The sequence below is a fragment of the Setaria viridis genome, chromosome 8 (genome assembly GCF_005286985.2).
Source record: "Setaria viridis chromosome 8, Setaria_viridis_v4.0, whole genome shotgun sequence".
In the NCBI taxonomy this organism is placed as follows: Eukaryota; Viridiplantae; Streptophyta; class Magnoliopsida; order Poales; family Poaceae; genus Setaria; species Setaria viridis.
Window position 1 is genome coordinate 6,649,997 of NC_048270.2, and position 19,941 is coordinate 6,669,937.

A 19,941-nucleotide genomic window follows, 5' to 3' on the forward strand; every position below is an offset into this window, starting at 1 on the left:
GAGCTCCTGCCATTTTGGTTAAAAAAAAGATAGAGAGTCAGATGATAGATACGGGAGCGCACAAATCTTAAAGCTGGTGATTCAATTGAGGGATGTATACATGAACTTCTTCCTCCTTGTGCGTTCACGCTTCACGGGCCGACCATGCACAAGAGTATATTTCGCTTATTTATCAGACATATTCCCAATGAGATTAGATAACCCATGCACGTACTACCCAAACGTTATTATTTATCATTTATCTTTTTTTAACTTACTTTATCATCAAAATTAGGTATTTGTAGCATGACTTATGTTTTTGTATTTTTCAACAAATTTTTGAATACGATGAATGGTCAAACATTATAAGGAAAGTCAACAATGACAAATATTCTGATACGGAGGGAGTATTAAGAGTTAAATACATCGGCGGTCTCTGAACTTGTCTTGTGGTGTTATTTGGGTTCCTGAACTCTCAAAATGCATTTTCATGTCCCCAAATTGCTGAATTCTCAAAGTGCATATTTAGACACCCCAAAAAAAAAACTTATCCTTGGGGTTCATCCGTGTCCCTAAACTCTCAAAATACATTTTCAAATCTTAAAACTTGTCACATGCCACTGATGGCAATGCTTCCTCCTCGCTCGTTGCCTTCACAACTACCTTATTCTAGTATTGCTTTGCGCTTCATTAGGGATCTTAAAATGCACTTTGATAGTTTAAGGACTCGGATGACACCCACAGACAATTTAGGAGACCTGGCAATTTGTTTTGAGAGTTTAGGATCCGGATAGCATCCTTAGACAAATTCATGAACCTGAAAATGCATTTTGAGAGTTCTGGGACCTAGATAACACCCTATGACAAGTTCAGACCTATGTATTTTACTCGAGTATTAACTAGTACTCTATCCATCCCAAATTACCGTTCATTTTGGCTTTTCTAGATATGTAGCTTTTATTATGAATTTAAATGTATATCTATATCCATATCAAAAGCTATGTACGTAGAAAAGTAACTTGGTACGGAGGAAGTATATCCAAATATCTATCTCTGTTTTCTAAATTAATATACACTGTGTAGTTCGGTAACATAATGGTGGCCATGCACGGGTATAGCACTACCTTCGACGAATGAAGATAGTACTCCATAGTATGTTACTACCTTTTTCCAAAGTTTTTGCATACATATCATGCTCCGCTTGGTCGGTCAACGATTCATCATCTTATATAGATGCCCATAAAAAGCAGGAACTTTGGAAGTGTGGTTCTTGTACCTAATGATACGCTTACGCGTGTCGATGTGTGTCTTCAGTGTTCACAATAATTGTCTCTCTACTACTCGTGCACGACCGATTCGCCGCATTGGCTAGAATCGTGGCGGATCGGAGCTCCCAGATTCTACCTAATTATATTCTGCCTGACCCAAAGTGCACGAACGTGTCTAGAAATATACTGTATGGTGACTGCACGATTGGAAAAGGCAAAAGGGAAGAGTGGCACAAAGACTAAAATTTCCACTTATTCTTTACTACCGCCATAGAATCTTTTCGGCCAAGAGCATCTCTCTTTTGGACTATGCTACGACTGAACTGAACAACTCACTCTCTGAAAAGCGAAACAGACGTGCCTGCAAGCCGGCTGGTCCGCCGGCCGGCCGGTCAGTAGCTAGCACTATATTTCAAGAAGCTTCAGGAGGAAAATGCATGCACGCGCATATGTCCACCACCCACCAACCAACCTACCTGCCAGCACGTCACCGACTACAGATCGATGAATGATGATGATATACGGAGGTACTCCCTCCAAAATATATAAGGTATGATATAACTTGTATGATTTTCCAAATAACACTTTAACCATTTATTTATCTTATATTATATTATTTATGGTTACAAACTTATAATAATCATTGTAGAGTATTTGATTACGAATCCAACTATATAAAGTTTACACTAAAAATAAAAAATTAATAGTTAAATTGTTGATCAAAGATTATAAGCTTTATAAAAAAAATGGGAAGAAAGGAACGATAATACAATATGGCTGGTGTATGCACGGGTCATTTTCTATTTAATTTAACCTTTCCTTTTTTTTGCGAATCACACTAATTTAACATTTCCTCCTTGCTTGCTGCAGCTAGCTGATGACCAACCAGAAGCTAGTAAGATTCATGTACGCATTCTTCTCAAATTAAGAAGAAGAAGAAGAAGAAAATATTCATTTATACATTCTTTAAAAAGACAAAAAAGATCTGTGTACACAACCTGTAGATGTGCACGTACGCATGTATGTAAGCAAGCTCTGGTTAAGTGGATGGAGAAGCATATTGCACGGCGGCGCGCAGTCGCGTACGGTCTCTAACCAGCATCTATCGACCTATCTCAAGTATGGTTTGCGTGCACGTACGTTCGTGAGAGCGATGATCACTTGTACATACGTACAAGCATACTGTATGCCTGTATGGTGTATACTAAGATGGGTCATGGCCGGCCGGCACGCGCGCACATATTCGTGCTCGTCTTCACGTTCAACTGTGTTCCAGTTCCAGTCATCCAGTGCTCGCTCTCGCTCTGTGATCCGCCGTGCCCTGCCATCACAAAAAGGTTGCTGACCTAACCGGACACTCCACACTATTTGGGCTGTTCATGGTACAGGTCTGGCCCAGCCCACAAGCATGGACGGGGGGTCGACACTGCTGCCCTACTCGCACTAATAACCACTACCACTGCTAGTACTATTTCTCAGTTCTACACTGAGGGAAGAAGTAAAGAACGAGAACGAGTGACAAGCTAGTGAGCAGTGGCTCCTCGAATTTAAGAGTGTGTTTGGTTGCATGTATCATTTCATTCATGTATGAATTGATTCAAGATAGATAGTTGTGTTTTGTTTGGTTGGGTGGACCGTACCAACATTCAGAATGATGCTATCCCACTTGATAGAAATCTTAAATAAATCATATAGTTCAAGCAAATTGGTTGAACCATACCATCTCGATCATCCATGCATGCACTATATGGTGCATACAACCATGCATGTACGAGATAAGACTAGCTATGGAAGTATGCTTACCAATTTTGTGGGCCTCATGCAACACTTAAAAACAAGGCACTATGGCCCGTTTGGGACCGCGGTCACCGCGCGGTGTGGCAGGAGACCGCGAATAATCCCGCTGAATGGGCAGCGGTGACCGCACGGTACCACCCCGCGAGGGTCGCTCTCCCACCGCAACTTACCAAGCAACGAAACGCCGCCGACCCCGTGGTACGAGAAATCTGTTGAGATTTTCCACCGATACCCTCTCTCCTTCTCGTTCCTCTCTTTCGCTGCGGAGGTGGGCAGGTGGCGACGCGGCACATCCAGGCATGGCACAGCAGGTGGGCGGGTGGCGGTGCAGCCAGCAGGTGGGCAGACGGCGATGCGTCGCGGTTCAGCCACCAGGGGAGCAAGCGCGACGCGGTAAGGCTAGCAGGGGACGGCAGCAGGCAGCACGCTCGGCAGCAGGATCAGCGGCATCAACTATTTCCTTCTATCTCTTCCCTCCTCGATTCAGCTACTACCTCCGTGGATTTATGCGGATGAGTAGTAAAATGGGTTCACAACATGTCAATAAAGCTTCAATTGCGATTAATTGATCATAGATTTAACGGAGATGATAAATTTTGCCCAAGAGCAGATGGCAGCTTTGAGGTTAGGGAAGAGGTATGCCAAGAAGAAGTCAAAAACAAAGGAAACGATAAATTGCACAAGTAATTATTTTATCAAAATTTGTGTTTCACAAACTTAAAAAATATTGACAAAATCATCTTCTACTTATACTCAGGGGGTATTTGGATACGAGGTGTTAAACTTTAGCAGGTCACATCGGATATTCGGATGCTAATTAGAAGGACTAAATATGAGCTAATTACAAAATGCACAGATGGAGTCTAATTCGCGAGACGAATCTATTAAGACTAATTAATCCATCATTAGCAAATGGTAACTGTAGCACCACATGGTCAAATCATGGATTAATCAGGCTTAATAGATTCGTCTCGCGAATTAGACTCCATCTGTGCAATTAAATTTGTAATTAGACTATATTAAATACTACTAATTAGTATCAAACATTCGATGTGACAGGTGCTAAAGTTTTAGCGGGGTGTATCCAAACAGCCCCCTCATGAATCAAGTGAGCTATCATCAGTCACATAGGCATACAAGTCATTTTATACTCAAAATAGATAATCCACTACAAATAATTAGGTTGCCAAACTCCGGGCTTATCCAACCAGCAGATTATCTCGACAGCAGATTCTCAGAAAATTCAGGTTATCAGACAATCGATTCTCTGATAATCTGAAAGGGCCTATATCGATCTGAGCTAATAAACCACGTGTGTTTTATTTATATATTGGATAATTTTTTTTTTCGTGCTTTCGCAAAAAAATAAATTCTCCGTACAATACTAAGGTCTTTTTTGAGCAACTACAACACTAAGAGTTACATTAGGCATTCAAAGACGTAGCTAGAAACCTTCAAACACTAAACCGAATTAAGCCCAGGAGGCCGCAGCTTACGGCCCAACCGCAGCAGTACATGCGCAGCGCAATGACGCCGCAATGGCACAAGCGAAGCAGCAAGCAGGCCGCGGATGTTGCTGTTAGCGGAGCAGGCTCACCCTTTTTTGTTTTTATATTTCTTTTTGTTTTTTCTAACGTAATTTTCGGAATGCTGTACTTACTGAGACTCATCCAACATTTTGAAAAGACTAATTCAACACTTAAGAAAAAACTAATTCAATATTTTTTAATAAAATTTTCAACAAGTATACTGAAATACTGAAATGTTAAAACAAAAATAAAAAAATAGCATATTGGATCTCATTTATACCAATAATCCCAACAAATACTATGGCTCAAATGGATTTTTTAATTGGATACATGATTTAAGAGAAAAGATCAATTGAACTTCGAACTTTGTTTAGTTTTCCATTAACCTCCCTCCGTTCTTGTCGTTGCACATGTTCACCCCATGGGATGCTTCCTGCTACACACAGAGTGTCCCCGCTAGTTGTGTTGGTGGGATGCAATCTTAATCATCCAATTGTTGTGTACGAATGTCAATTACTATAAGGTACGGAGATTAAAAAACTAGTGGAAGATGGATAGGATTTCTGATCTTAGTGCGCCTATATATTATTTTGCTAATGAAAAGCACACAATGTATAGGACCATGTGGGCCATGGAAAGTAGGAACCATAAGTAAAAAACAGAGTAGGCACACGTGCCGCATGCCAACTCGCCCTTTCTCCCTTTCACCCCTATCTGGCCGTCAAACACCATTGATTCCTCATCCCACCACATGCGTGTCGTTGCTGCTCATCCAATCCTTTCCGACATAATTGAGTCCCTACTAGCTAGATCTAGAGGCCAGTTGCCGAAATTGGAGGCGGCCGGATGTGCCGTACTGTCCCCGTCCTTCTCCCTCCTTGTTCATTCTATGCCCCATCTTTGTCGTCTCCCAGCCAAGTCAACCCCTTCTCTTATCTTGTACCTGGACTCAGGATGCCGCGTACAAGAGTGCTAGGATCATGTTTAGTTACCCTAAATTCCCAACTTTAGTACTATGCAAAAAGAAGATTCCCTATCACATCAAATTTGCGGTACATGCATGGAATACTAAATGTAGACGAAATCAAAAACTAACTGTACAGTTTTGTTGTACTTTGCGAGACGAATCTTTTAAGCTTAATTAGTCAATATTTGGACAATAATTCACAAATACAAACGAAATACTACAGTTGCGCATTTATGGTAAAATACCAATTTTGTCACTCCCAAATTGGGAACTAAACAAGGTCCAGGTCGAGTTGCTCATCCGCTGTCCTGCTCCTAGGCCGTTGCTTCCCTTGCCTCGCTATCGGTTAGCGATCTACACAGCTGACCAGATGTGAACATTAGAGAGACCATTAGAATCATTTCATCAAATCGAGCCACAATGGTTAGATTACGATAAAGGTTGGTTGGGATTGGAAACTGTCCTATCCGGTATCCACCGATCAGCTTCTATCACCACCACTAGTGACCTGAGACTTGGCCGCCATAGTGAACTGCCCAACTACTAGAGGGAGACTATGAGCATCTTTGACCACGGCCAATTAAAGATCTAGAGAAGCACCTCCATCGTCTCTTCCAATTGACTCAAATGGGGGCCCATCTGTCAGTCTACGTCGGCCCTCCCGTGCACTTTTGCAGAACTCTCAATGAAGTGAAATCCCTGACTACATGCAAAAAGCCCATAGAATGGTTCAGAGTACTCCCATGGCATATTGGTTGAGCAAACTCTCACCACATGCCCATGTTTCTTATGTCTAGAGCAAATGAGTGGGTTTGAGAAATCTTTAGGAACATGACCAAATTTAATTTACCACTTCTTGTGTAATTATCCACATTTCCTCCACCAGTATTTTCCAGCCCAGACCCACTTGATTTATTCTATAGGATACTAGGCAAAAAAGAATAGAGAGCTAGCTAGAGAGAATTCAAGACTAGGCAATTGAGAGGAGGAGACTAACTTTACTTGTTTTGAAATGTTGAAACCGAGTTTATTAGTTTGCTATTGTACTAGATTCAAATGTTAAAATTGAGTTTACTAGTAGGAGTTGGGACCAACAGTAAGGTTTAGTAGTTGTGGCATTACTCTTTGCGGTCATAAATATGCCAGTCACACTTTTTGAAAATATGACTATCAATAACTTGACAGGCGCTCAAAGCAAAGTGTTTTGAACATCATGGCTACAAAGGCAAAGGTCATGAGACACATAACTGCAATGCTCATATTGTGTTTAGATCATCAACTATCTCACTATTTGAAGAAGATATATTTTCTGTACAATCAACAAGAGTCTGGCACTTGATGTAGTCTGAAATCCTAGGAATATTTGTCAAAATGTTACAATGTTTTACAATTAAGTGATCAGTTTGCTATGATGTTTTTATCCTATGTACCCAACTAAGAAAATTGTAATATTTCCCAACCATTATTATGACATCAATTATCTTTGTTGCATGTATATGACAAGTTGTTATCATAGCATAATCTTAGTTAATATCTTCTATTTTATTTTCCTATCTTGGCTTGAACCTTTTGTGCTATTTATTTAAACTAGGTTGTTAGTATATTTATTATGGTACCATTGGCATTTTCTATTTTGAAGTTATGTGAGATTATGTAGTAAGCAATAATAGGTCTTTGTTTAAATCTAAATGCAATGATGTTATTAGAATGCAACCTGCTCCAACCAATCATGATACAAGAATTTTTGTTCAGTTCTTTCTACTCCATGTATATATGTTGGTATGATAGTGATCCAATGACTAACGTGAAACAAGTGACAAGTTGTTATAGCACCATCGCTTTACATTGTTGCCAAGAGTGCCCAAGAAGTATCTATGCTCCAATGGCATTACTGTGGAATTCTACTCCATGCTTATGAATTTTCTTTGACTTCTTTTAGGTGACATGTCATTTTTCAGATTTAGTTGCCATGATTGTAGTTGCTATGTAAAAAACTATGATAACACATTTTTGTTGGTATCCTTGGTTGACTACCTTTGTCTTCATTCATAAGTCAGTCTACTAGTAGGATTGTTGAATAAAAGAAACATTTCTAAGTCAATCTACTAGTAGGATTGTTGAATAAAAGAAACATTCTCATATGGTTTGTGAGTAATTTGCTATCCTAACTTGCTTGTCCAGTGTACATGAATAATAATGAGGTTATGTGATAAAATTAGAATATTGATGAATTTCAGAACACAAGTTGGATGTTTGCTGAACAAGGTGATTCTAATGACTTGTACAGAGTCATTGCTTAAAAGGATGCAATTTTTTTTATTATAAAGTGTGCTGATTTTTTTTAACTTTGCATGTACGTTCAAGTGAAAAGAAGATATTTTAAAATTTGGCGTCATCACAAATGTAAATATAAATTTGATTTCTTTACTAAAAAGACCATTTAGACTATAAGAGACCTCTTGACTTCGTCGGATATGTCTCAGCAAACCAATTAGCTTCCCTTTTTCTAGCTGACTGCATGATCTAGGCACTCCTTCAGTTTGTTGTTTCTGTTCTTACGTTGCCACCTACCACATCATTTCTCATCTCAGAATGTTACAATGTTCCTACCAGTATGTTACATATCCGATCAGTATGTTACAATGTTCCTATCTACTGCGGGAACTGCCCCAACTGAAAAAACTATGATTTCTCGCAACCACTCGCATCATGACACCTATATGAAAGTGAGCCTGTGACTGATCTGACACAAGTAACGTTGTTGCCATACCATCATCTCCTTGCATTGCCGGCAAAGAGTGCCCAAAAAACATATCCCTGCTTCATCGGCACTAAAGAATTACACTTCATGTCTGTGAGTTTTCTTTGACTTATTTTAGGTGGCAAGTCATGCTCCTTGCTTGTTGCTGTTGGGAAACTGGTTGCTTGGGAGCTGGTGGCAACTGGCCAGCGTGCTATTGAAGTGGAAGCAAAGAAACCATCCTCACTCGGCTCCATATATTTCTCGAGAAAGCATGTGTTGCTTGCAGTCCTGAACAAGTGAACCTTGAGCAGAAGCCACAATCCTTGTTGCAAGCTGCTCCGGCATGGCTGCAGCATCGGACCGTGCCGAGGTCGACACGGCCCGCCCGTTCCGGTCTGTCAAGGAGGCCGTCGCCGTGTTCGGGGATCGCATCACCGTCGGCGAGAGCCACTCCAGGCACAGTAGCAGTGCTGCCGCCACCGCCACCGCCAATGCCAGTGCTAGTGCCAATTCCATGCCTACCGCAAGTGCCAAGCATGAAGCTAGCAGCAGCAGCAGCACCATGACCTTTTCTCCAAACCCAATGGCAGAAGCTGAAGAGGAGATCATGCCCGCCACTGTGCCGATGTACTCCGCTCCGTCCTCGCCGCCGTCGCTCACGTCGTCGCCGTCGCCGATCAAGGCGCGAGGCGACGACCGGGACCATGAGGTGGGTGGGCTCGTGGTCATGCGCTCCATCCGGAAGCTGGAGGCGGAGGTGGCCGAGACGAGGCAGGAGGTGGCGCAGCTCAGGAAGCGCGGGAACGAGATGGAGATGGCCGTGGCCAGCCTCAACGCGCAGCTACACCGGGGCCTCTCCAAGCTCGCCGAGATGGAGGCCGACAGGGCGGCGGCGGCGGCGCGGCGCAGCATCGGCGGCGACACCGACGTGGCGTCCACGCTCCGGAGCGAGCGGTGGGGCGACAAGCTCGGAGCGGGCGAGTACCTGCCGTCATTCTCGCACGCGCTGAGCCTTGGCGAGATCGACGACGCTGAGCTCATGGGAAGCCGGAGTAGGAAGGCGCAGAAGGTGAAGCCCATCGTGCCGCTCATCGGCGACATCCTCTTCTCCAAGAGGAAGAGCACCAAGGAGAAGCTCGATGATGGATTCTACAGTGGTGATCTTTACAGCGTGTTAGGCTAGGCTCATGATCAGTGTCTTGTGTGTGCTCAGCTTCTTGCTGTTTGCCTGCAATTTGCTTCTGCTGCTTGGTATTTTTTTTCCCTTCTTCTCTGTTTTCCTGAAGCTCTTGTTTGTGTGGCTTGTGCAGGGGAGCTGGTGTAAATGTACAAACATGTTACTGTATCTTCGGATCATGAATGGAAAAAAGTGTGTGATTGCGCTAGACTTTTCTGAATGTCTGAATTTACACTACAATGGCAGTTTCAGATACTTCTATCTACTAGTCCTGAAATGCAAACCAAAAAATGGATTTATTTGGCAGTGACCAATTATAGGGGTTTTCAAAACTAACTCTGTCCACAATTCTCTCTGCACCTCTCCCTGCATTGTTGGCCTGCACATTTCCATTGCCAGCTTCTCCTCAGCCAAGAGCTCAAGATCCACAAAAGGCAAACAAAAATAACAGATCAAAACATTTTGGCAAAAGAATTCAATCCAAGAACAGGACCGGAGCGCGGAAGTCGGAACACGGTTGACGCCATTGCCATGCGCATCGCATCCCGGCCCTTGACGCACGCCTAGCCAGCCAGCGTTCCCGGCCGATCGTCAGCTGACCCGACGACGACAACGACGATGCCGCTCAAGCAGGACGACGGCCAAGTCCAAGGGCAAGCGCCGCCCGGAGGCAGCTTGTGCTTGTGGATGGTCACGGTGCTCCTCCTCCTCTCCCTGCTCGCCGGCGGCGGGTGCCTCGCCGCCTACATCCTGCTGCCACCGCACGAGATGCCGGCCTGGCTCCCCGCCGTCGGCCTGGCGCTTGTCGCGCTCCCCTGGGCGTTCTGGATCCTCACGTGCGCGTACCGGTGCGCCGTGGCCCGGGCCGCTGAACGCAGAATGATGGCCGTCGCGCCGGCAGCCTCCGGCAGCATGTGCTCGCGCTCCGGCTCATGAGCAATAAGCTGTAAGATTCTTTGGCATCCAAATTAAACTCCCCGGTTTTATTACTGTTATGGACTTTTTTAATTGAGAAATTAAGATCATGCTTGAATTTTGTTGGTGCTTTTGTAGTGTTATAGGATCACTGAAGATGCAAACGTTGTGAGGCGACAGAGAAATTAGATTTGATCAGCTCAATCTAACATAATGATGTCAAATGGAGGATGCCAAGAATCTGAAAATTATTGGAGATGAACAACTCTAAGGCCCCGTTTCCAACATGGAAAATGTATATATATTTTTTTGGATGAGGTCCTAGCCAACATTTCTTTCTCTGTGTAATTCTTGAGAAATTTCAGTCAGTTAGGTAGGGATCAAGCCTGCCTGAGTTGTTGAGTTGGAACAAGAATGGATTCAATGTGTTCACAAACCTGTACAAATACAGTAGGTATCAATTTATCAGTTTGTTGTTTAATTGACAGAAACCTCGTTTTAGAATAGATTAGCTATTGCTTAGTCATTTTCCCGGTTACTTGAACTATTTTTATTAATTGGAGATTCTTTCGGGTCTACACATTAAGTCTCATGAGATGCAGTAGGAAAGAAGGGGAAATTTAGGAATTCCAAACTAAAATAAAAACATCTGCCATTGATTTTGTAGACTAAAGAGTAACAACGATAACGATCAAATAAAAATTTGCTTCAAAACTACCGCCACCTCTACCATTGCGTACTCTTTGAGTATCTATATGGGTCTTATAATTTGAGCCGGCATTGATACTTGACAAAAAAAATCTGAAAAAAGGATAGCAAAATTATTTTTTTTCTCTAAACACAGAAGCCATCCCTAGCCCGAGCTACTCACATGTTCACGTGTCACAGGTTACAAATCGAGCATCTTTTTGCATCCCAGTATCCCACATCTTCATTCCTATGCAATATGGAGGTTTATTTATTTTGGTCCTTATTTTATAAAACTTCTCTCTCGACATCTAAATGACTTCAAATAAAACAAGTTTCAACTAGAAAAGCTACATATATCGTTGAAATCTACTATTTCCATGTAAACCTTCTTGTTGAAGTTTATGTGACCCTCAATGACTTGAAAACTAACTAATAACCAACTTGATCTCGTTGAGAAAGGTGTTCATGTCGCAAAAATAAAAAGTTTCAACGACTTCAAAATGATCAAATTTCGGCCTTCTAATCAATTAACCTCCTTGCTAAGGGATACAGCCCAACGCACATAAACGCTAAAATTTCTGTCTGTCATCAAGCTAGCTAGTTGCATCTCAGTGGAGCACACTGTGTGTACATCTAGAATAGTAGAACGGACTATATCTTTTTTTTTTGCTGATAATATCGCAGCAGCTTTCAGGTGTTGCTTTAATGAAAACAAAAGGCACATATTCTAGTTGCATACTGCATAATATCAGAGACACTCATTCGTACAAGCCTGAACTGTGCAAACAGTCCACGGATTTATGGTTTCCGTGAAGAACAACTTATCAGGATATTGTAGCGGATTACCATGTATATATTCATGCCCAAGTATTTTTCTGAAACGGAGACAAGCAGCACAACATTAAGAGAACTATGTACAGATTATTTACCTATTTTTTATTAGAGTGGACGACATTATTGGCGTGCTAGTCACCGGAAATTCGTCAGGTACGGTACCGGGAATTGTAATACCTGTTGGTTTTGGTGATTTTAGATACTATGTGAAAATCGGTCAAGAAAATGTTGAGGGGGCATAAAAACCATAGAAGAGACAATGGGAGCTAAAATAGGAAAATCATATTAGCGTAACGAAATCTGTTGGGAAAAACAGGCTGGTTCTCACTTCTCACACGGTTATCTATGTCCCGGATTCAGCAATCTAAAAAGGGAGAAGCAGCATTAGGATGTTCATCACGCACGAAAGGCTGGGCAGCTAGTCATGCACAACACACTGATCGAGTGTGCTCTAGGACTCAAGTAACTGAACAGCAAGTTGGTTTGATTTGTGTCCATCTTTTCTTTCACAAACAAAGTGCCGCTTCTCGTGTAACCATGTCGCCACAGTAGCTACAAAATATTTTACAGAAGTGAACTCCTAAGAAAAAAGATTCTAAAAATTTTCTCTTTTGGCTCCATCTTACAAGCCACGTAGCAGAAACCACAGTACTGTGCTATCTAGCCAAGCAGCCAAATACCATAAAAGGTGCCATTTTATTCAGCAATTGTTTCCTCAGGGTCTACTTATGAAAATGGTTTTTCAAAAGGATCAGAGTGCAAGAAAAAAGCACTGCACACTACGTTGCCGTTAGGATCCTGTGAGAAGGCAACATAGCTAAAATAAAAGCATGGACCAAAACCTATCGGCTCCCAATCATGCAAAGCAAAATATCAGAGGATCCAACCATCAGGAGTGCAGAGATTCCGTCTTCTATGAACCATTCTTTTCCGTTGTCCCCTGCAGGATCTCTGGCCATGTCAGGGCAGCCATCAGCCCATCACCTGGCCTGGCCAATCAAGGAGAGCAATACCAATGGTCCAGGCGAGCACCCTGGAGCAGTAGTACCATTCTCCAGGACCCCTTTGGATGAAGTGCACATGCAATCTCATCCTATCTCGCCACCATCCTCTTCTCCGTGTCCGTGTGTCTGTCCCCTCCTTTAATTTGGAAGAGCAAGAAGGGGACTTGTCAGCAGTCATGGTCCAACAGTGGACTCACCACTAACATTCTTCTTTCTTGATGGGAGATATTCCTAACCGAGATCTGTCGATGGACCGGAGCTTGCTGTCTAGGGTCCATGGTATGATCATATATGCGTTGGGCTTGTCATGTCTAGAATGTGTGTGTGGGCCTTGGGGGATCTTAGGGAGATAGGTGTAGATGCATGCCTCACAAGCTCGCACATCATTTTCATGTAACCTGTGAAATTGTTTTAGCACTATTGCTCATGGGCGGTGTATTGGAAGTCAAATGATTTTGTGGAGTCGTCTTATATGTTCCATTCAAGAAGCACTAATCGATCGAATTCTAATATCAACCAGTAGCCAACCACTCCTGACCAATGTTTGGGAAAAGAAGGTATGGAGTTCGAAATGGATTTTTCATATATCAAGAATCCATTTACGACCTTTCTTGCCGCCACCACACTCCACCCCTCACAAAGTCGTCGTTGTTGTCACATTCTTTTGTACTATTGTTAGCACTATATACCAAATTCTTTGTATGGCTGGTAACAATACAAACCTCTTCCATTCGCCGCTGTTTGCCACAGTGCCACACCAATGCCTTCTTCCTAGCCCTGGATGGTGATGTGACTTGGTACCACCATCGCGTTCCAAGAGTCCCTATTCTACATCTCATCTCCTCCGCGTTGCATCTATCTAGGTTCATTCTCTCACGGTTTATTCTAGCATATTGATCCCACATTTTATCTCACTAAAACTTGCATTTTCTCACTTGGGAGATTTGAACTTGAACCGTAAGTGCGCTGAAAACCCATTCCAACGCATGTCCACGGCACGCGCGCCTCGTTCGGCCCCCCTGAACTCTAGCCGCTGAACGGGCGGTACACCTTGAGCGCGTCGATGACGTCGGCAATGGAGCCGGCGGCGGCGGCCACGGACACGAACAGGCAGGCGGCGCTGAGCGTCTGCAGGCACGCCCATCGCGTGCTCCCCCTGCGCACGCCGTGCTGCACGATGTACATCTCGACGGGGAAGTAGACGGTGAGCGGCCAGAAGGAGACGGCGCCGAGGAGCCCCACGACGTCGCCGAAGAAGGGGAGGAGCATGGCGGTGACGGTGGTGAGGGCGACGAACGCCGTGCGCCATGTGAGCCGGAACACGCTGAGGACGAAGGGGCCGAGCCTGACCTCCCGTGAGATGAAGGCGCTGTCGGGCCACGTCGCGGCCGCCCACTTCTCGACGAAGGCGAAGAGCGGCTGGCAGAAGACCTGGTACGCGCCGACGAGGTGCACGACGATGGCGGCGTTGGCGATGTCGAGGAGCCAGAAGGGCTCGTAGAATCCGAACCCCGTGAGGAGGTTGTCGGGGGCGTCGTCGCCGAACGCCGCGTACCCCATGCACCCGCACAGCATGTAGAAGACGGTGGTCGTCGCCACGCTGATCATCGTCGCCTTCTTCATCACCTTCGCCTCCGACGGCGGCGGCGCCTTGATCGTGTCCTGGTCGTCGTCATTTGGAAACAGAACACGTACGGGGTCAGGAACAGAGGAACGAACATATGCTACTTAAAAAAACAGAGCAGCTAGCTCCAAGCCTCAAATAAAAGTGCTTGAGAATTTGCCTGGATCTCGATGAGGATGATGGCGTAGGAGTACGCGAAGGCGATGTTGCCGAAGGCCTGGAGGCTGCGGAAGATCTTCTGCGCGGAGGTGACGCCGGCGCCGACGGCGACGCCGGTGAGGCTGCCCCGGAACCCGCCGTTGGCGACGGTCTGCATGACGCCGAGGGCGAGGCCGATGGCGGAGTAGGTGAAGGACATGACGGCGGCGACGATGGAGAGCCACCATATCTGGTCGAAGTCCGGAATCTGCGAGAAGACGACCTCGGCGACACCGAAGAGGATCATGTACGGGTTGCTGGAGCTCCGGCACGGGTTCCTGTGGCCCTTGGCGTGGAAGCAGTCCGCCCTCTTGATCGCCCTGCAACAAACATGATCGGTCGCGTTCATATTATATATGTATATGTGTAAATCAGAACGGAACTGAAGACGCATATATGTATATATATAAATATATAAATAATGCTTACAGCATGCTGATGGATGCGGCGATGGTGTAACCGATGGCGACGCCGAAGAGGTTGGCGTACTGGATGGCGCCGCAGAGCCTGACCTTGGCGCCGCCGAGGCTGGCGCGGACGGCGTCCATATAGGTGTAGTTCCGCTTGCCGGCGACGGGGTCGCCGCCGGAGCGGTAGCACTCGGCGAGGAGCGTGGAGGTGTAGTAGATGACGAAGGCGAAGAGCAGCATGACGGCGGGGCCCGCCGCCCACCCCAGCTGCGCGATCGCCCACGCCAGGGACAGCACGCCGGAGCCGATCACCGCCGTGATGATGTGCGCGCTCGCCGTCCACACCGTGCCCGTCCGCCGCGGCCGCCCGTCGTCGTCCAGCCACGCCCCGTCGCGACCGTTCCCCGCCTCCACCGACACCTCCAACGCCGCCGCCTTCGTTGACATCTCCACCCGGAAGCAGGGAGCTTGGACGAGCGAGGGAGTAGCTTGGAGGAGTTGTGGTGGTGGTGGTGGTGGTGTTGGGGTAGCCTTGTGAGGTGTTGGGGGAATGGGGAGGACGGGGAAGGAGGTATATATAGAGACGAAGACGGCAGAGGAAGGAGAGAGAGGCGTAGGGGGGTTTGAGAGAGGGGAGCATGTGGGTGGCGTGCATGGCGGCGGTGGAGGATGGCTGGCTGGGCCTCCGCGTGGAGGGTCAGCGAGGGGATCGGAGGACGTGCGTGGCCGCTGGAGTCTTGTCTCCTTTCTAACTTCCACTGTCCGGCGCGCCCCTCCCCCTGTCGAGTGCTGACCAATCGCGTCACCTTTCTCGTCGTGCTGGCGATATACCTTTTTTTCTCTTTGCTCTGGCGATTAGCGCCGACGTGTTCCTGACATTCCTGTAGCTTGCTGATCGATCGTTCGTGAGACGATGAACAAGTGTAATAAGCGTACGTGTGAGCACGCACCGTACCGTACGTAGGTGTGTACGTGTACGTACAGGGAGATGGTACGGTGGGTGGATGCGTGTTTAGAAATACCGTGATGCAGCAGCTAGCCATGCCCATGGGCCATGGGCAGGTTAGGGGAGATATATAGATGGCACATAAATAAATGTGTTTGCCATTGTGAGGAAATGATTACAAAGGGTTAGAGGATACATGGGCATGGCCCGGGAGAAGAAAGGAAGAGGAAGGCTTTTCTGTCGTGGATGATGGAATAGAAGTAGGCGAACATGGCGATGTGGACGGCGCCTAGTTCCAGACTGTACGCATGCTCCCACACATGGTTTGGTGCAAGTGTTTTCTCTGGCTGCTAAGTCCTTTTTGGTTTGTCAATAAAACCATGCGGATCATGCAAGTTAAATAGCTGCAAGTTAAATAGCCATATAATGGCCAGTTTATAAAACAATGATATATTTTTCACAAAAACTAACCGGAGAGGCCTCTCGATTTAGAGGTCTAAATAGAATGGCAAAAAGTAACTCCATATCTACCTCCTGGGCCGGCTCGTCGGATTCGGAGAAGAAGATGGTTTGCGGGCGAGAGGTGGGCGGGGCGGCCGGCGGTGAGTCACCGCCAGCCGCAGGTGGCCGTGAAGGCTGATGGGGTTATAGTTTTCTGGGTTGCCTAGGTTTGGGGTCATGGGGAGGGCCCATGGCCAGCGGGCTTAGAGGGATGCCCGGCGGCAGCGGTAGGCCTGGCAGAGGATTAGGGCGTAGGGTGTAGGCGGCGAAGGCGCTGCCGACTGGGTGGTGGAGGATGTACGGTGGTCGGCGTTGGCGGTGGGGACGAGCCAGTGTAGTGGTTAGGAAGGGCGGGGAAGGGGGCCGAGCGCGGGCGGTGGTGGAGGCCGACGGTGGCAGGGGTGTGCGCCAGAGAGGAAGAAGTAGTAGGCTGGCAGACAGGATGACAGTGAGATCTGGATAGAGGGGAGGAGGAGGAGAAGGAAGGGGAGGAAGTGAAGGGGTAGGGGAGGCAGGAGGGTGTCCCTCTACCGGCGCTGGCAAGGCGGAGGCTAGTGTTGGGGTCAGGGCAGAGGCACGAGACGAGCACACAGAGAATGGGACAGCGACTGGATGAAACCAAGCGGCAGACGTTGTACCTAGAGAGGGGGGCTCTCGCATTACTACTAATACGAGAGTCTCTACGGCTAGTGATCTCCTATATCTTTTCCATGCATACATATAGCTTATTTATACTATTTTTTTTAATTCATATATCTCATACCTTGCACAAATCGATCAGCTTGCACCAACCTCAACCTTACCTAAAACTTTAACCGCCAAATGTTAACGTTAAATAAACCCATATTTTACTTGTACTCCACTTATATATTAAATTTACTCTAGCTTCGCGGCCGCCTCCACTTATATATATTACATACGTGGACATGAGCATCGGATTGGTTGAAAAGCGTCCTCTTCCTCCTGACGGGAATATGGCGTTGACTCCGTTATGATCTTTCACTTCCTCACTCATCAGCCAGAAAGAGAAAGTAGAGCCCTGCGCGCGGGGAGGCTGCCAGGTTGACGCGTGGGGGCCCTCCAGAGTCAACGGGGGAGAGAGATTTTGAAGACGCGTCGTCGTCGTCCCTGGTCGGTCGCGGACAAAGACGTCCCCCACGTCCGGTGTACCTACCTGTTGCTGTGGCGGCGGCCAAGTGGCAGGTCACGCGGTGGTGCCCGTCGAGTTGGGTAGCTCTGTTCCATCCCTTAGGGCTTGTTTCCACCCTCATAAAACCTTACCTCCGACTAAAAACTGTCTAAATTGTCAAACACTTCTCCTAAAAAGTGACTAAAATCTTTTAGGAGGTCTAAATCTTTTAGGCCCTCACCCCCCTCCTAAAACCGACTAAAATCGGTTCTGGACCGCTCCTGCCCCGCATACCCCCACTACCGCCGCCCGCCGACTCTCGCCACCCGCCGCCCGCCGCTCGACTCCCGCGGCTCGCCGCTCGACTCCCGCCGCCCCTCCCCCTCCGCCTCCCCGATGAACCACTGCACGGAGGCCGCTAGCGCCGGGGAGGCGCGCGCCTGAAAGGCACCCGCGCGGGCGCCGCGGAGCCGCGAGCGCAGCCCCCGCCGCGGCGAGCGTGGCCCCCGCCGCGGCCGCCAGGAGCGCGAGGTGGTGGCTGCCCCCGCCCCCATGCAAGAGCAGCGCGGCAAGCGCGAGGGCCGGGAGGAGGAGGACGACGAGGAGGAGCACCGTGGGCTGGGCCGGGCCGGGGCGGAGCCGGTGGTGGGCCAGGCGGAGCAGCGCCCGGGGCTTGGCCGGCGCCTGCGCCTTCATGTCGTCGGGCTCCGGGTCGTCGAGTGCATGGAACGACGCGGCGCCGGGGCCGGCGCGGACAGTCGGGGAGCAGAGCAGCGATGAGGAAGCTGTGGGAGGCGGCGATTTGAAGATGGTGGAGCGGAGGCTGGGGATTTGGCCGGCGGACGGGCTCTGCTCAGCTCAGGGAACGCCGTGGAGGGGAACAGGGGTAGCGGGTTGGTGGGGGAGAGGTGCATCTTGGTCATTTTACCACTTCATTCATTGCCTTTAGTCACTTAGGAGGTAGAACCAAACATACTTTAGGAGGTGCCTAAAAATTGCCTAAAATCTTTTAGGAGCTAAAATTTTAGGAGGGTGGAAACAAACAGGCCCTAAGATTTCTTACCTCGTAGTCTGCTCCGTCGTCGATTTTGCCTCGACATTCGTGCCGCTCAGAATCTTAGGGGGTGTTTAGTTTCTCCCCTAAATTTTAGCTCCCATCACATCGAATGTAGATACTAATTTGAAGTATTAAACGTAGACTATTTACAAAACCCATTACATAAGTGGAGGCTAAACAGCGGGACGAATCTATTAAACCTAATTAGTCCATGATTTGACAATGTGTTGCTACAGTAAAAATTTGCTAATGATAGATTAATTAGGCTTAATAGATTCGTCTCGTCGTTTAGCCTCTATATGTGCAATTAGTTTTATAATTAACTTATATTTAGTTCTCCTAATTAGGCTCCGAATATTCGATGTGATACGAACTAAACTTTAGTTCGAGAAACCAAATGCCCCTCGACAAAGTCTGCTCAATAACAATATGGATAAGTGAGGAGTAGTGATTGCTTGCAATAGCAGCTAGCGATGCGATTCCCCGGCAAAACCGAAGAAGAAAAACAGAGTCACTATTATAGTCTGGAACCGTTGAATGCTGCAACTGCAGCTAGCTGAGTGTTCAGCTGGGCCAACCAGCTTGTGATTGCGACGCGGATAACCGTGAGGGCGCTGGAACAGTTGCTGAAGACGAGCACCGAACCTTTGCGGCGTGCCCATCAGGCCATCACGCGCGCCTCGTCTCCTGGCATCGGCTATACATGCAGGTCAGTTTATTCAGCTCTAAGATCAAAACATTACGGCAAGGAAGCTAGTAGGTTCTTAAATGAACAACGCATCACCCTCCGCGCATATCATCGGTCTATCTGTCAAGGGGAAGGGATCTCGTCGACAGGCCGAGGCAGGGTCGGAGTTACATCATGGTGAGGTAGGCGACGTGGTGATGGTGCCAAGCATGCAAGAGTTGCCTGTTTTTCTTTTTTTTCCCATCAATAATTGGTATGCATAAAACCGATCCTTGTAATGAAATAAATCAACGTGCTAAAATCATAAAACAACCGATCCCCAAAATACTGTATCCTAGGCCCACCTCCACTATACCTTTTTCAGGCTACCTTGCTCCTGCGGACTTTCTCTTCTTCCCCTGCCTGCCTGCCCATCTCTCTCTCTCTCTCTCCCTCTCTCCCTCTCTCTCTCTGTTCTGGCCTAGCAGCAGGCCCATCCGCCGCCC

General features: G+C 47.0%; 2 protein-coding genes across 2 annotated transcripts; one reads left to right on the forward strand and one right to left on the reverse strand.

Annotated features, from left to right (window-relative positions):
- The first annotated feature begins 8,463 nt into the window (after positions 1-8,463).
- LOC117866753 (uncharacterized) lies at positions 8,464-9,668 on the forward strand. The gene has a single exon (XM_034751034.2). It carries the CDS (start codon positions 8,627-8,629, stop codon positions 9,464-9,466), a length of 840 nt encoding a protein of 279 aa, XP_034606925.1. The 5' UTR covers positions 8,464-8,626; the 3' UTR covers positions 9,467-9,668.
- Positions 9,669-13,465: 3,797 nt separating this feature from the next.
- Positions 13,466-15,751, reverse strand: LOC117866512 (amino acid permease 3). Its single transcript, XM_034750732.2, has 3 exons — positions 15,155-15,751; positions 14,688-15,045; positions 13,466-14,565 (listed from the first exon to the last, which is right to left on the reverse strand). Exons 1-3 carry the CDS (start codon positions 15,580-15,582, stop codon positions 13,930-13,932), a joined length of 1,422 nt encoding a protein of 473 aa, XP_034606623.1. The 5' UTR covers positions 15,583-15,751; the 3' UTR covers positions 13,466-13,929.
- Positions 15,752-19,941: the final 4,190 nt, after the last annotated feature.

Coding starts and splice junctions, on each gene's coding strand:
- LOC117866753 (XM_034751034.2), top strand. CDS start 8,627: ATGGCTGCAGCATCGGACCGTGCCGAGGTCGACACGGCCCGCCCGTTC.
- LOC117866512 (XM_034750732.2), bottom strand. CDS start 15,582: ATGTCAACGAAGGCGGCGGCGTTGGAGGTGTCGGTGGAGGCGGGGAAC. Junction 15,046..15,154: donor GCCGCATCCATCAGCATGCT/GTAAGCATTATT, acceptor TGTTTGTTGCAG/GGCGATCAAGAGGGCGGACT. Junction 14,566..14,687: donor TCATCCTCATCGAGATCCAG/GCAAATTCTCAA, acceptor GACGACGACCAG/GACACGATCAAGGCGCCGCC.